This window comes from Colletotrichum chrysophilum, assembly GCF_026319265.1.
Source record: "Colletotrichum chrysophilum strain AFK26 chromosome Unknown scaffold_172, whole genome shotgun sequence".
NCBI lineage: Eukaryota > Fungi > Ascomycota > Sordariomycetes > Glomerellales > Glomerellaceae > Colletotrichum > Colletotrichum chrysophilum.
Window position 1 is genome coordinate 60,621 of NW_026517459.1, and position 14,740 is coordinate 75,360.

A 14,740-nucleotide genomic window follows, 5' to 3' on the forward strand; every position below is an offset into this window, starting at 1 on the left:
GCGTGGTTGAAGTGTGGCCACTTATCCGAGGTTCGCCTGCTCTGCCTCGTCCGAAGTGAAGGGAGCGAGCCATTGCTCAGGCCTTATCCCTTCTTCTCGGCCACACCAGCAACTTGACACCGGACTTGTGTCAGGCGAGGCGAAACTAAACACGCCTAGCGAATCACAGAGGAGGAAACATTTCAAATCATGAATCGCAAATTTGATTTTGAACTGGCCATTCGCATGCCATCTTCGGACAATGCGAAGAGGTCTAATGCGAGGCGTCGTCGTCGTCAACTTCATCCAACGAAGTCTCTATACACTCACGACGACGACGACACACTGTTCCTGATCCGAGGTGCTTTTCCTTCGGCCGCCGAGAGGAGGCCATCCCAACGCCGGGCTTGATGATACGCCGTTGTATTAACAAATATTAAGGCAGAATCCCCGCGTTCAATGTAGCTTGTGAATAGTTGTAAGAAATTGGTGCAGGTACTGCCACCCTGACACCGCCCACGGTACTGTTACTTTGGCATGATTTGCAACCCATGCCCATGACTATGATGATGAATAAAAGGGGGTTATAGTGAATATCACCATCGCCGGCTATGTACCTGGTCAGCTGATGTTACGTAAAGTAGATTTTGAACTTGACGTACCTGTATGCAGAGTCGACTTTGGGGACTTTCTTGCGAATCTTGAACGCACCACCATCACCTTGTTTGCCTTCCTTTCCGCCCTTCGTCTTCGTCGAGATTCCCAAGAGTTCGGCCTCAAGGTCATCCAAGTCTGAATCTTCGCCGCCAGGAGAGGCGCCCGAAGCCATGGATTGTCTGGATGCCGGGCGCGAGTCGGCGTGACTGCTATGAGATCCCCGGCGCCACGAATGGTGAGATCCTTGCCTGCTGGGTGGACGGCTGTCGGGTGTCCCAGGAAATGTTGGAGTTGTCGGCCTCCGGTCATGGAAGCCGTTGGAGGACTCTTGTCGCCCACGCACTTGGCGAGAGCTGTAGTAGCCCGAATCCTGGCGGGCAACGTACCCTTCTCTTTCGCGCACGGCAGACCCAGCCTCTCTGCTGTCCACAGAATTGAGATGGGTATCGCTGGATTCATGCTCCGTACGCTCTGATCTTTGGCTTCGGTACCGGTCGATTGTTCTGCTGTCTTCCCGTCCTCGTCGGTTGTGAGGCGACGCATTCTCGTATGCTCCCTGTCCCTCGCCCTTCTGCCTCTTGTAGCGGCTCTGCTGAGAGTCACTGTCATGCGTACCTCCTCCACGGGACTGTTTATACGGGGAGTCATCCCAGGCGCGCTTGCGGTCGTTCAGATGTCGATGGTCTCGATTCTCCGGGGTCGGCGGCTTTGGCGGCAGGGACGGAAATCCTGGAAGGCGTGACGATTTGAACGTGCTGATACGTTCTCTGACTTCGGGTTTCTTGAGCTTTCCGGCGTCAGGCGCTGGCTTCCAAAACACCGGGTCGTGCCTGAGGGCGGCGAAGTACTCGGTCTCTCGAATCGGCCGCGAAAACTCTTCCAGATTGTTCTCTTTCACAAATTCGGAAAGGACACACGTCGCATTCCAAGTCGGAGGGAGCATGATGTTATCATGATACTCATACGGCCCGGGGAGAGGTTTGGCGATGGGGTCTGGCTGGTGTGTTTTGTTTGGTTCTTTGAATATCATTTCTTCTTCCCACTTCCAGTCGTCTTCCTCGTCGACGCCATGCTCTGACACCGTGGGTGCATGCCGGCTTTCTGGCGTATCGCTGGCAGTGATTGCGGGTTTCGCATGGTCAGCCTTTGGTGTTGGGGTTGGCTCGGCCACTTCAGAGTTGTTATTGTTGTTGCCTTCCCTGGTGGCGTCTTTGGCGCCATGCTTTGGCTGAGACTGCGATGGGTCCCTTTTGGATTGGTTGTTATGCTTATTGCGACGACCACGATCTTGTCGGCGGTCCTGGCGGTTGATTTTTCCATGGCGATTCTGGTTGTTTCGATCCCGTGGCGGGTGGTTTCTTTGAGGCGTGGGGGGAATGGGTGGCAGCCCGTGTGGTAATGGAGGACCCCTAGGAGGGACGGGCAGAGGCGGCGATGGTCCGTATCCACGATCAGGAGGCGCGTAGGGCTGGGCGTATGGCGGAGGAGGGGGAGGTGGCTGAGATCTGTAGGGCGGTTGAGGAGGAGGAGGCCCATAGTTGGAGGAGGAGTAGCTTCCACCCGGCGGAGGGTACTGGCCGCCCGGAGGTGGCGGAGGACTGCTCTGATATCCAGGGGGTGCGTAAGGGGGGTACGCCGAGCCAGGAGGATAACTAGGCGGCTGATAAGACGGAGGAGGAGGCCGAGGCGGCCCTGGAGGTCCCGGGAGAGGAGGAGCCCCATACTGCCCAGAAGCTCCATACTGGAACGGCGCAGGAGGTCCTGGAGGGCCGGGAGGGCCAGGCGGTGGTGGATAGGAAGCAGATGGCGGTGGAGGTGGAGGGGGCGGCGATGCATACTGAGAGTAGCTGGGATAGCTGCTCGGGGGTGGGGGAGGTGCATAGCCACCCGGGGGAGGTGGATAAGACGGGTATGGCTGCGGGGGACCGGGATACGGAGGAGCCGTAGCATGGGGTTGGCTGGGCGGGGGTGCGTAGCGAGTGACGATCGGATTGCCGCCGGGTGGAGCATACTTTGTGACCACCGGACCCGATCTTCGGCCGCCGTGCTGGGCATCGCTGCCTCGGCCGTGGTCATGGCCGGTCGAGGGCTTGCGGGTCAATCCCCTGTCTTTGAGTCAGTCTTTGCCCGAGCAGTTACGGCGCAGTATGGACCGATTGATGAACGTACGCTGGCTTGGCTCTGACGGGTTCGGGACACGCGACGGCCCAATGTCCAACGCCGCCACAGTTAATGCAGCTGGGCTCTTTCGTAGCTGGTCCCATACCTGGCGCGAAGTCTGCCATTGCTGATGAAGCCTCGTCGGATGGGTGTCGAGTGGCGTGCCGGCGAGGGCCACTGAGGCCTTAGTTGATGATGAAGGATGATTTATGTTCAAAACTCTCTGTAGAACACAACGCAGAATTCGACTCCAGAGACAGAAACTGAGTCACGACTCTGCTATGCCTCCAAAAACAAAGACAGTCGCACCCAAGACACAACAATGCGCCCAACTGAGGTGCCGACTGAGAACGCGTGAGCAGGTGCTTCAGCACGATTGGCGTATGTTCCAGAAATCGAGTGAGTCTAGCGCTTGGAACGGTGAGGATGAAGTCAGCAACAACTTTTTGGAGGGGGGAAGCCAACCTCGATCGGTGCCGCGATAGGTAACGTAGACCAGTTATGATCAGAGGGCCGAGAACTTATGGTTGAAGTCTGTAAGGTTGTGCGTATGAGAGGCTATTTCCAAAAAGGGATGTCTCGTAGAGCTCAGCACCAAGTTAATATACGTCGAGAGGGTGGGATGAGGCCATTCAGAGGTGTAGTCGAGGGAATGCGCTGGTGCTGACTGCGACGGCGCATCACCTCATGGCAGACGGTCCCTCCTCAATGGTCTATGGTGACGAGCAGGCGCGGCAGACTCAGTCCAGCGATGACCTCACTCATGCAGTCGCGAGAGCCAGACGAGTGGTAGAGAGCCGCGATATCACACACGCGATGGCATGGCGATGCGATACAAGGATGAGGGCACAGGAGAAGCGCGACGAAGTTGACCAAAGTTCAAGGTTGCGCGCCCAGGCTCAGGCGCAAAGTGGGGCTGGGTACCTATCCGGTGAGGCACAGCGCCGCACCACCCACCACCGCCCAGCGGCAACAGCTTCCGAGGCAACCTGAGGGAAAGGCTGGGCTGAGCGGGCTGAAAGGAGCGAACCGGAAATACATCGGCCCGGTCATGCTTCCTTTTTCCATCGCTCAAGGCAGCCAGTCCAGTCAGATAGGTGCCTTTGTCGCACGCAGCGCTCAATCTGACACAGCAAGATGGGCGGGCGGCGGGAAGATACAGTAGTGACACGGCCAGGGAGGAAGTATATGGCCTTGTCTTCCCACGGTTGCCGTCAGCCCCATCCCCGGGTGGTATGACAGGCACCCGGACAGAACCATTCAGGTGACAGGCTGCTGGCGAAGGTATGTCTCTATCATGCATATGTAGCCAGCCATCAGCGCGACAGGGCTTGTCTTGCTAGTAGCAGTAGCAGACTCCGTGAGAGAGATCTCGGGTAATGGCCAAGCACAGAGTAAGGCATAACATCTGTCGCATTGGATGAAAGGGCAGAACACGGTGCCTGGAGAGCAATTTGGGAGCAGGACGGCACTATGAAAACTAGAAAGATGGAAAGCGAGACTATTTGGATGCCGCGTCGCGTTCGAGCGCAGGCATGTCAGGCTAGCCCGCGGCTGCGATGACAGCTTCCTCGATCTCATGAGCAGGATGATGAAACAGATGTAGATATTTCTAGACCAGTCTGGACCCTGAAAAGGAAACGCGTGCTCAGCGTCGCGCGACAGTTCGCAGCTGTAGCAGGGGCAGAGGACATGAAGACGATCCGGGAGGTTGAAGCTGGGAGCAAAGACAAAGGAAACGTAATAGTGAGCAATGTTTTCCAATCCACGGCAGATATGAGATTCTGCCGATGCCAGGTGCTGTGATTTCCCTGGGAGCCAAGATCGTTGGCAGCCGTACGCAACGCGATGCTTTGCGGCAGATATGGATAGTGTGGTGCTCGGGACGAGGGGAAAAGCAAGGAAAGGTGACCGCAAATCCGCCCTCAGCAGACACAGATGCAGACGTAGCAGACGCGGGCGAAAACGCTTGTCGGGACCAGCTGATCAAACCGGGGCAGTTTTCGCTCTGCTGTTGGCGACGACAATGGCAACAATAACACGGGCGCGAATCCAGGCGACAGAGGTTGACAAGGGTAGAGAGTGTGCGAGAGAGAAGGAGAACGAGGGCAGGCGGCTGCGTTGAGGGAGAGGGAAGTGGAGGGGGGATGGACGCTTCTTTATAATTATGCCCCGGGCCAATCCTGCGTTCCAGCATCTGATTGCACCAAATGGATGGAAGGACTGGCAGGTGACTGAGGTGACGTTTGAAGCCAGGCTTCCCTGGCCAAGAAATTCCTCAGCGTCTTCTGCCAGGGGCTTGCAGCGGACATGGCCCCTAATAATGCCGGGTGTACGTAAGCGATACTCAGGTCAACTCAGGTACGGGCTGTTCCCCTTCGTCTGGATTCGCATTTCTCAGCCAGGTCCGAGCTCCCAAGCTGCCTGCCCTCTGCTGCCAATTTGAGATGGTGGATTGAATTGCATGGTTGCCCGTCTTTCACAGCATGACGTCCTTGCTTCTGCAGCCGCTGCTGTCGCCCGTCTAAAGACCAACGGGGGAAAAAAAAAAGTCAGGGACACCGACCAGTCACGACAACCTCGTTTTCTCCCGCGGCCATCCTCCTCCTCGTAAACGCGCCCTCCTTTTCGTCGCTCCCTTCTCCTCGCGTGGACCACTGACGAGACCACCGTCCAAGGTTTGACGAGACGGACGACAGGCATCGTGGGCAACCCATCCCCCGCGTCTACGTATATACCCCCCGCCGCCGTCCACCTCGAACCGCCCACAACGCAACCGCCCCTCGTCGACGCCGCCGCCGCCGCGCACCTCTGTCCATGTAAAGACTCGTCCTTCTCGATCATGTTCACACAACCACGAAGCCTCTCACCACACATTGCCCGCGCCTGGAGTAGAAGTGGTCACCGCCGACCCGCTTCGTGAGCGGCCTTCGCTGCTGCACCCGTACCGCACCCGCACCCAACACTTGCTCGCTTGGTAGCGACAACTTTTCAACATCCTTTCCTCCCCTAGCGACGTTGACGCCCTTGCAATACCTATCGCATAACATACCATCGCGATGCCCGGTCTTCCAGGTAAGCCTCCGACCACCTGGCTGCGTCATGCATGCCCGGTCACGAGGAACCACCCGCGGCTGACTATCGTCGCGTCACAATAGCTTCCGTCGACCTCGACGAGTGTATCTCGCGCTTATACAAGAGGGAGCTCCTCGCCGAGTCCGTCATCGAGGCCATATGCGCCAAGACCAAGGAGCTGCTCATGCGCGAGAGCAACGTCGTTCACGTCCGCGCCCCCGTTACCGTCGTCGGCGATATCCACGGCCAGTTCTACGACCTGATTGAAATATTCAAGATTGGCGGATGGTGCCCAGACACCAACTATCTGTTCCTAGGTGAGTCTTGTGTTACGACTTGGAAGAAAATCGGCAAAAGTATTGGTCAAGAGTACGACTGACAGTCCCTGCCCCCCTTCAGGAGACTACGTCGACCGTGGCATGTTCAGCGTCGAGACCATTTCTTTGCTTGTGTGCTTGAAACTTCGATACCCCAATCGCGTTCATTTGATCCGAGGCAACCATGAATCTCGCGGCGTCACCCAATCATACGGCTTCTACACCGAGTGCTCCAGGAAATACGGCAATGCCAATGTATGGCACTATTTTACCGACATGTTTGACTTCCTGACCCTGAGTGTCGTCATCAACGACAAGATCTTTTGTGTCCATGGCGGTATGTGTCCCCATAACTCGACCGCCTACTCCATGGCTTCAGCATGCTGACTTATTGTTGCGTACAGGCCTATCCCCGTCCATCCACTCGATCGACCAAATCGTCATCATCGACCGCTTCCGCGAGATTCCACACGAAGGCCCCATGGCTGACCTTGTATGGTCCGATCCAGACCCCGAGCGAGACGAGTTTTCCCTCAGCCCCCGCGGGGCAGGCTACACCTTTGGCGCGCAAGTAGTCAAGAAGTTCCTGGCGGTAAACAACATGGATCACATCCTCAGGGCCCACCAGCTGTGTCAGGAGGGCTTCCAGGTCCTGTACGATGACCGGCTGAGCACGGTCTGGAGCGCGCCCAACTACTGCTACAGGTGTGGCAATATGGCTAGTGTACTGGAGGTTAGCGACACGGGCGAGAGGTTCTTCAACGTCTTTGCGGCGGCTCCAGAGAACGACCAGCACAAGGACATGCAGCCTGGCGGAGAGAAGCAGGCAGATGGAAACTCGCTGCCTGACTACTTCCTGTAGTAGTACCACAAGCCTCCAAGGTGGAAGACGGCAACAACACGATTGGATTGTCGCACAGGACCACCACCATCACCACCACCAACCAACGGTGGTAGCTGCCTTGGGAAGCACACGTAAACTTCCAATGAACCATGACGATATAGCACAACGGCCTTGTGACAAAGACTCACTCGACCCCACGTCAGAAAGACATACACATACAGCTGGTTAGTTGCTAGACCTGTCTTTTTGACAAGCCAAAAGGGGCTAGACACATAGAAGAAGAGGGACACAATGATATGATGACGATCCAATGGATTTGTATTCCGCTCGGAAACAAGTTAGGATCCCAAGCTGATGAGACTGGAACTATCTGCCATCTACCGACCAATCTTTTGTGTGATTCGTGACTTCATGTGTGCCAGACCTGTATAAGGTGGAAGCAAAAATTTAGCAACTTTCCCATCCGTCCATCCCCCCTGGAAGGTTGCATGTGTGTTGTTTTTCTCTCCTAGTGAAAGGACATTGGCGCGTTGTGTGTATGTCTTTGTTTTTTTCTTTTGCATTTGTAACTTGAGTGAGTGATGGGGAGGGAGGGCCTCCGTCCTCCCAGGTACCCCAGGTTGGAACAGATGGCAGGTCCTGGGGAGTAGTCGCCTGCGCAGACGGATGGATCATCCAGCTCGCTGAACACGGTCTCTAAAATCATCGTCGCTTCTTCGAACTCGACACGGCATTCTCAAGACCGTCGCGGGGCCGTGGCCATGGCTGGGCGAGACAAGACTTGCTGCCCCTTTCATCAACGTTCGAGTAGGAGAGTGAAAATGAGCGAATCAGGATGCCTCATCCCGTCTACCAGTCCTTGGCGATGTCGAAAGACCACTCGAAAGTCAAATGGGTCTTCTTGTCGTCGTCGACGAAGCTGGAGATGGCGTTGTAGTGGCCACGGGCGAGCATGCCGGAGGGGGCGTCCTCCTCTTGGACTATGGATTGTCAGCCAACTGGGTTCAAAAACAAAAGTGAGCCGTTAAGGAGGGGGAAGCCTACAGCGCTTGGTGTAGGTGGTCTGCTTGTCGGTGTTGGGAGCATAGCTACCCTGCGAGGGGGGTCAGTCATCATCAATCAGAGCCGCTCGTGAACGGGGAGGGAAAACTTACCAGCATCTCAGAGTCCTTGCTGACCTTGATTCCCTTACGCTTGACGACCTGGACGTACTGGAGACCGCTGAGAATCTCGTGCTGGACTTTGAAGGTGGCAACCATGGTGAACTTGGCACCCTCCTTGATCTTGAAGGGTTTGTCCTTCAGGCTGGCTTCGGAGCCGGGGGCGGACAGGTCGATGGTGACGGGTTCGCGGCCGGGGGACTCCATGGTCAGGGAGAGGATGATGCAGACACGGGGATCGCTGGGGTCAGAGAGGTCCTTGCCGCCGCCGAGGCCGAGGGACTCCTTGTAGCGCTGGAGAGACTCATCGTTCTGGTCTGTTGCCGCGTTAGTCGGGGTGATTTCTCCATCTTCTTGGTCAAAGTCTCCAAGCTCGTATGTATCAACATTGACTCCATGAGCTGCTAGCACTGCGTTGGGTGAGGTGTAGAAGTCCCGGATGAGGGCTGGGTCTTGCCGTTGCTGCTGCGGCTGGGATTTGGGGGAGTTGGGAGGATTGGGGGGCACAGGTCGTGAGAGGGCTCTGGCTCGGTGAAGTTGGCTTTCCAAGGAGGCAAGCTCTGATATACCACCACCAGCTGCAGCAAGGGCTGGAGACTGGGCGCGAGACTCAGATGGGGTGTTGAGGGGCGCCGGAGGCACTTCAATGGAGTTGCGATGCTGCAAGGCGTTATGGCGGTTTTGGCGCCGCATAACCTGGCGCATACCCTCGTACAGTCTCTCCATATCGCGTTGATATTGCTTGTGTTTTTGTGTTTTGTTTTTTGTGCAGTACAGCAACTACCCAAACACAAAGGTGAAGGAGGCCACTGGTGATGAGAAGCAGGTTTGATGGGAGTGATGTGATGGTGAAGGATGTGTGGTGAGGTGCTGGCAGTAGCTGGACAGGCAGGAGGAGCTCCTGTCCTGGGTGGTCTTGCCCAACTTGGAGCTCATGATGGTGTTTTGCACGTATTCAGTGCCTGAATAGCATGAGCACTTGCTGTCACCGAGGTGAGTGAGGAGCTCTGGGAGCTCTCTTCTGGCACACACCGATCTCTAACAAAGGTGCAGAGGTGAGGTGAGGGGCACACACAAAGGACCCATCCCCAGCTGTGTCGTCCACTCAGAGCATGATGTGGCAAAGGTAAAGGCAGACAATGGAGATAAAGACACGACACAAATCATACTGAAAGGGAATCAGGACTCACCCATCTTCTGGTATTCAGCGAGACTCTGCTTGGGCTGGGAGAGCTTGTAGCCCTGAGTCTCCTCAGGCATGGTGTCCTCTTGCTCGTGGGAAGCCATCTTAATGGTGGGGTATCGGTGAGAGCTTTGGATGAGAGAGTTGAATGTGTTGGGTATTGGCGGTGCTGGAAGAGGCTCTGGATATCGAACAACGGCAGCAGCAGCAGAGAGAAAGGCGGTGCGTAAGCTGAGATGAGAGATCTGTGACGATGTTCACTCTGGAGGAGAAGTTTAGGTTCAGGGTCGGTTGATGAGTTAAGGTAAGGCAGGCAAGGCACGGCAAGGCAAGGCAAGGCAAGGTAGTAGCTTTGCTGGAGGTTGGAGGCTGGAACCCGGAGGCAGGTACTCGGGGGTCAGGCGTGGCACGCTACGGCAAGCAGGTCACCGCTTCCTTCCATTCGATGCGTCCAGTCGACCAGACCACCTCAGCGACCAGCTAGACCTGGACGCTTCCTCATCCTCCTCCAATGCTTTTGCTGAGGTTGCCCCTCACGGCTCCCGGCCCAGGCCCAGCAGTGACCTGAAGGACTGGCCGCGGACAGGCCAACCGGCGGGCTGTGGGCGCTGGATGTGGGGCTCTGTGCTGTGGATTGTGGAGCCAGGACCGCCTACACTAGACGAAACGAGCTCTGCCATTGGCCGAAAGCGATGGTGGGGTTCGGCCTGCATTGATTGGCCGACATCTGGAACAGCATGGAACTTCACACACGAAACCAGGCACTTTTCCCACCTACCTACGGATACCGTCCACAGAATAGGTCCTCGTTTGCATCTGCCAGCAGGTGTTGAGGCGTGGTAGTGTGCTGCGTAAACAGGAGAAGAAGAGGATCACGATTGCCTTCGTGCTTGCCGCATCTTGCTTCTGGTATCATCGGCATCCATGGCCTAGGTGTAGGTGGTGTCTGGATGGAGGTTTTGTTAAGAGGCAATACCCAACACAGGCACATCTGGCCACTGCCCCTCCATGATGGCCGTTGAGACTGCAGGACGGTACAGAGTACCTTTCTGCGTAGCAATCTGCCCCTCATGGGTGTCATTGACGGCCAATCTCGATGCGGCGTGGAGGGGCAGAGGGGGCCATTCGTCGATATTGGCCAAGGTCTTTGGAGGAGCGGTCTGGACGACTGCAGCTCATGAGGGGCAGGGTCCTCAGGTAATTCGCTCGCTCCCGTGCCGTCTGCGACCGAGTCCGGTGCCTGGCCAGCCGCAATCAGGAGGCCGGTGCCGACATTGACATTCTGCCGACCTGCCGCCGTTCCTGGGGTTCCTGAGTATGAGCATGAGCATGAGCTTGACAATTCCTAGACATGAACAACGCATGGCGGAGGAGGAGAACCATGTGGCTTGCGGAAGTCCATCCATCAGCCACCAGGATGCGGGGGTGTTCTGGTGGTTGACATGAACCTGCAGCTTGTGAATGCAGACCGAGAGGCTCTTCGTATCTTATCTCTCCACGCATCACGAATGCATGCCTATTTTATGCACATTGCATAACTGCTACGTATCCCCTCTGCCTCTGAGATGTAAATCATTCTCGCCTGCATCATCATCCGTGTCATCGCCATCTGACCGCAATTGCCAGATAGACACCCAAGAAGGAGTATTTCTGTAGTCTGGAGCTATTGGTAGCAACACAGAGATGACGGCTTGGCTTCTCATGTTCGTTGCCCAGCCAGCGCCGCCGCCTCCATTTGGGCCCTGTGTCCGGCCCCTTGAAGCTCCGATCTGGGTATGGTGAGAGCTTCAGGCATTTACCCGCATCGCTAGATCGTCCTTTGTTTCCGAGAGGGTGCCTTCGCCTTGTCATTCACTGATCGGTTGGTCGCACATCAACGGTGACAGACAGCAACGTGGTAGTTGGATGACTTGGAGTGACGTGGTTGGCCCGTTGCAGCAGCCTACCTCATGAGCTCGATTTAGTAGCTATGGGTGCTAAGGTAACCCCCGCGCCTGTGGTCTGAGAGGCTCTCCTCACTGCTCGAAGCTTAGTCCTGGAGATGGCCGCTGCTCGTCTGGTTGCGACGAAGAGTGTGCGGCAAGGAGAGGGACAATCCATGTTGGGCGTGTGACCCTCATATCCGCGATGAAGCCACCGACAGCCCCTTGCACTGTGGCTCTTCCCCCCGCTTCTTGCTGCGAACGGTTCCCGGGATGCTCTGAGCTTTGCGCGTACGCGACGAGAATGTTGGGAATTTCGCGAGAGCGCTGAGCAAGAAGCAGGGACCAGCAGAGGTCTGCGACTGGAGCCTCAGAGAATGAGAGAGGAAAAGGTTCGGCTCTGCGACTTTGCGACGACTCTAGCCTAAAACTGAGGCAACGTGTGCTCAACCAGAGAAACCTTCGAGACGATCACAGCGGCCTGCCAATGGAAGAAAAGACCAGTCTTGCCAGGGGTCACGCAACGGGAAAGGAGAGAAGGGGACCGTCGCATCTGGTGATTTCACTCCTGGTTTGCTCAGGGGACGACTTTTTTCTCTTCTTTTTTTCTCGAAGCGCGCCTTACCGTTTTGCATGCACCCTCTCTGGGGAAAGCACAAGGGGGGGGAGGGAGGAGGTGGTCTCCCAAGGTGGTAGGCAGGTGCAGTAGGCTAGTACATAGTTTTCGCATGCAAAATACATCAAGAAAGGAAGTATCTTCCTATGTCGCGTTTGCTCGTGTCTTCTTCATCGGGACGCTTCAGCCCATTCACCTTGCGAGCCCCCTATGCCCCCCAACTGCTGCTAGGACCCTTTTCACCCAAATTAACCCAATGAACAGAGGACTGCTGGACCCTCCCACTGCCCCCCGAATCATTGTCGGAGCTATCGATCGCAGCAGCTGGCGCAAGTGCTTGCTGCAAGTGCTACCCACTGTCGCTGGTGCTGCCGCTGCCGCTGCCATCGCTCCTCCTTCCCGTCGGTCGTTGCTGCTCCAGCAGGTCCAATTTGCGCGCGCGCGCCTGCCCATCCACACTTCTTCTCTTCTCGTCTCGCGCCCATCTCCTCATTCTCCTCCGTCTACCCTTTTTTTTCTCCCTCCATCACCCATCCTTTTGAGACACATCCGTCGCCCTTTGAGTTTTCTCACCCTTCGCCGGGACTCTGCTCCCGTTTGCTTGCTATACAAACCAATTCTAATCCTTTTCATTGACATCATCTCCACCCCTGCAACTATTTTACGCGACAGGTCTACCCGTCACGTCTCGCCAGCTCCCAACGAGTCCCGTAAGCGACACCATCGCCGCTTTTTTCGCGCGCCCAACGTACCATACAAGGTGCTCAGACTGACGCGCCGATTCACCTTTAGTCCTTTCCCGTCTCCTCCGATCAACCCTGACCGATTCCCGACATACGCCATCCGAGCAATCACCCCTCGGTTGCCCTGACGCGCACATCGCAACTACCCCAACTACTCGCCTTTAATCACCAATTCCGTCGACGCGCGCGCATCCCATTCTCACCTCAAAATGCCTTCGGCCACAGCTCCTGCCGTTGAGAGGCATCTGCCAACCAAGCACAATCCTCTATTGCTCGACGATGTGCCCCCTTGTAGGATGCCCTGTCGATCGCGCCCCCCGTGGACTTTTGCTCACACCCTCGCAGACAAGGACCTCGTTTCGCGTCGCCGACTCGGCCAGACCCAGCTGACAGCCAAGATGGTTAACGTTCCGGATGGCGACAGTGGTGCCCTCGGCGTCTTCGATTACGCTCACCTGCGCGCCCCCCTTCCCAAGGGTATCGTCTCTGGTATCTTCAAGTCGAGCCCTAACAGCTACTTCCTTATGCGGAGAAGTCATGACGGCTTCGTATCTGCTACCGGCATGTTCAAGGCCACCTTCCCTTACGCCGAGGCTTCCGAGGAGGAGGCTGAACGAAAGTACATCAAGTCCCTCGCGACTACGAGCCCCGAGGAGACTGCTGGCAACGTTTGGATTCCTCCTGAGCACGCCCTTACCCTGGCTGAGGAGTATCGCATCCTGCCCTGGATTCGCGCTCTACTCGACCCCGTCAACATCTCTGTCTCCAATACTCCTGATAGCCCGCCCAAGAAGATCACCGCACCCCCCAAGTTCGAGTTCGTGAAGCCGACTCCCAGCCTGGCTCCTCCTGCCACTCCCACAACCCTCCGCAGATCCCGCCGCTCGGCCAGCCCAACCAAGACGGTTATCCCTAGACCTACCAGATCGCCTCGGAAGCGCAGGGCGAAGGCCGACTCGGTCGAGCCCCGCGAGACAACGCCCGCCCTCTCTACCACTAAGCTCGAAATCAACGGTGTCATCAGCGAGGACAAGAACGCAGAGGCCGAGGTTGAAACTATTATCAAGACTGTTGAGGCAGAGCCTGCAGTTGTACTCGACCCGAGAGAGGAGGAGCCCAAGGCTAAGGTCTTCGTTGACCAGGACGTCAAGACAGATGAGGATGGGAACGAGAAGAAGACCACCTCCGTCTCACTCGAGCTTCCTCTGATGAGCTCTCAGCCCCCTAGCGCTGAGGAGACGGCTCGTATGATTGCCGAGGCTAGACAGATGGTCGAGGCCGCGAAACAAGAAGGCGGCAACAAGAAGGGCAAGCGTGGAGCCGAGCAAATTTCAACAGGGGACGACGAGGATGAGAAGAAGGATGGTGTGGCTGCCGCTGCGGAAGAGCCTCGCTCAAAGAAGGCCAAAACACAAGAGGCCGCCCAGGTCCAAATCAAGAAGCAGGGCATGCGCAAGCGCGCTCTGTTTGGCATGACCGCGCTATCAGTGGCCGTTGGGTACGTTCTTATGGTGCTTCACTAGCGATACGATCGATGCTAACAGTATCCATAGTGCATTTTCTTACTTTACCGGTTCGTTCTAAGGTATCCTCGTAAATATTGAGGACACATTCTGGGGCGGCTTTCAAAATTGAGTAGCATTTGGATGAGTCGGGTGGTCTGGCCAACGGAGCAACGGAGTTTCCGGTTGCTCTTGGGATGTTGCTGGGATGGCAGACCTGGTGGCACAATTTTTAACATCGCTTATTGCCTTTCTTTCACTCATACCCAAATAGAGCCTCGGGGACAGACCCAGGCCGGCTTTCTTTTACTCGGGAATTGTTGATGTGGGGACAAACTATGTGTATATTGGAAGCGCCTTCTGGGCGAAAAGGCGACACGGAGGGCGAGTCACGGTTCAGGATTGACGGGTATTGTAATCGATGTATCGTTCTGGTGCTTGCTTTGTTTGCGCACGAGCATGGAGGGATGTACAGATGTCGAGTTGTCTTAGGTATCGTGATGTTTCGGCGTTGTCCAGTTGGATGTACTCGCTCATTCGCAGTAAGCACCGGTTTACAGATGAATCGAATCCATTGTTCTC

The 14,740-nt window shown here is 56.2% G+C and overlaps 4 protein-coding genes across 4 annotated transcripts; 2 read left to right on the forward strand and 2 right to left on the reverse strand.

Annotated features, from left to right (window-relative positions):
• Positions 1-610: 610 nt before the first annotated feature.
• Positions 611-1,579, reverse strand: COL26b_012345 (uncharacterized protein; the record flags this gene model as incomplete). Its single annotated transcript, XM_053184990.1, has 2 exons — positions 611-641; positions 687-1,579. 2 exons carry the CDS (start codon positions 1,577-1,579, stop codon positions 611-613), a joined length of 924 nt encoding a protein of 307 aa, XP_053031075.1.
• Positions 1,580-5,855: 4,276 nt separating this feature from the next.
• On the forward strand, positions 5,856-7,050 carry COL26b_012346 (uncharacterized protein; the record flags this gene model as incomplete). Its single annotated transcript, XM_053184991.1, has 4 exons — positions 5,856-5,871; positions 5,955-6,188; positions 6,271-6,525; positions 6,593-7,050. 4 exons carry the CDS (start codon positions 5,856-5,858, stop codon positions 7,048-7,050), a joined length of 963 nt encoding a protein of 320 aa, XP_053031076.1.
• Positions 7,051-7,881: 831 nt separating this feature from the next.
• On the reverse strand, positions 7,882-9,479 carry COL26b_012347 (uncharacterized protein; the record flags this gene model as incomplete). Its single annotated transcript, XM_053184992.1, has 4 exons — positions 7,882-8,012; positions 8,077-8,125; positions 8,187-8,602; positions 9,383-9,479. 4 exons carry the CDS (start codon positions 9,477-9,479, stop codon positions 7,882-7,884), a joined length of 693 nt encoding a protein of 230 aa, XP_053031077.1.
• Positions 9,480-13,054: 3,575 nt separating this feature from the next.
• Positions 13,055-14,179, forward strand: COL26b_012348 (uncharacterized protein; the record flags this gene model as incomplete). The annotated part of the gene is made up of 1 exon (XM_053184993.1): positions 13,055-14,179. The coding sequence occupies one exon, from the start codon at positions 13,055-13,057 to the stop codon at positions 14,177-14,179; it is 1,125 nt and encodes a 374-aa protein (XP_053031078.1).
• Positions 14,180-14,740: the final 561 nt, after the last annotated feature.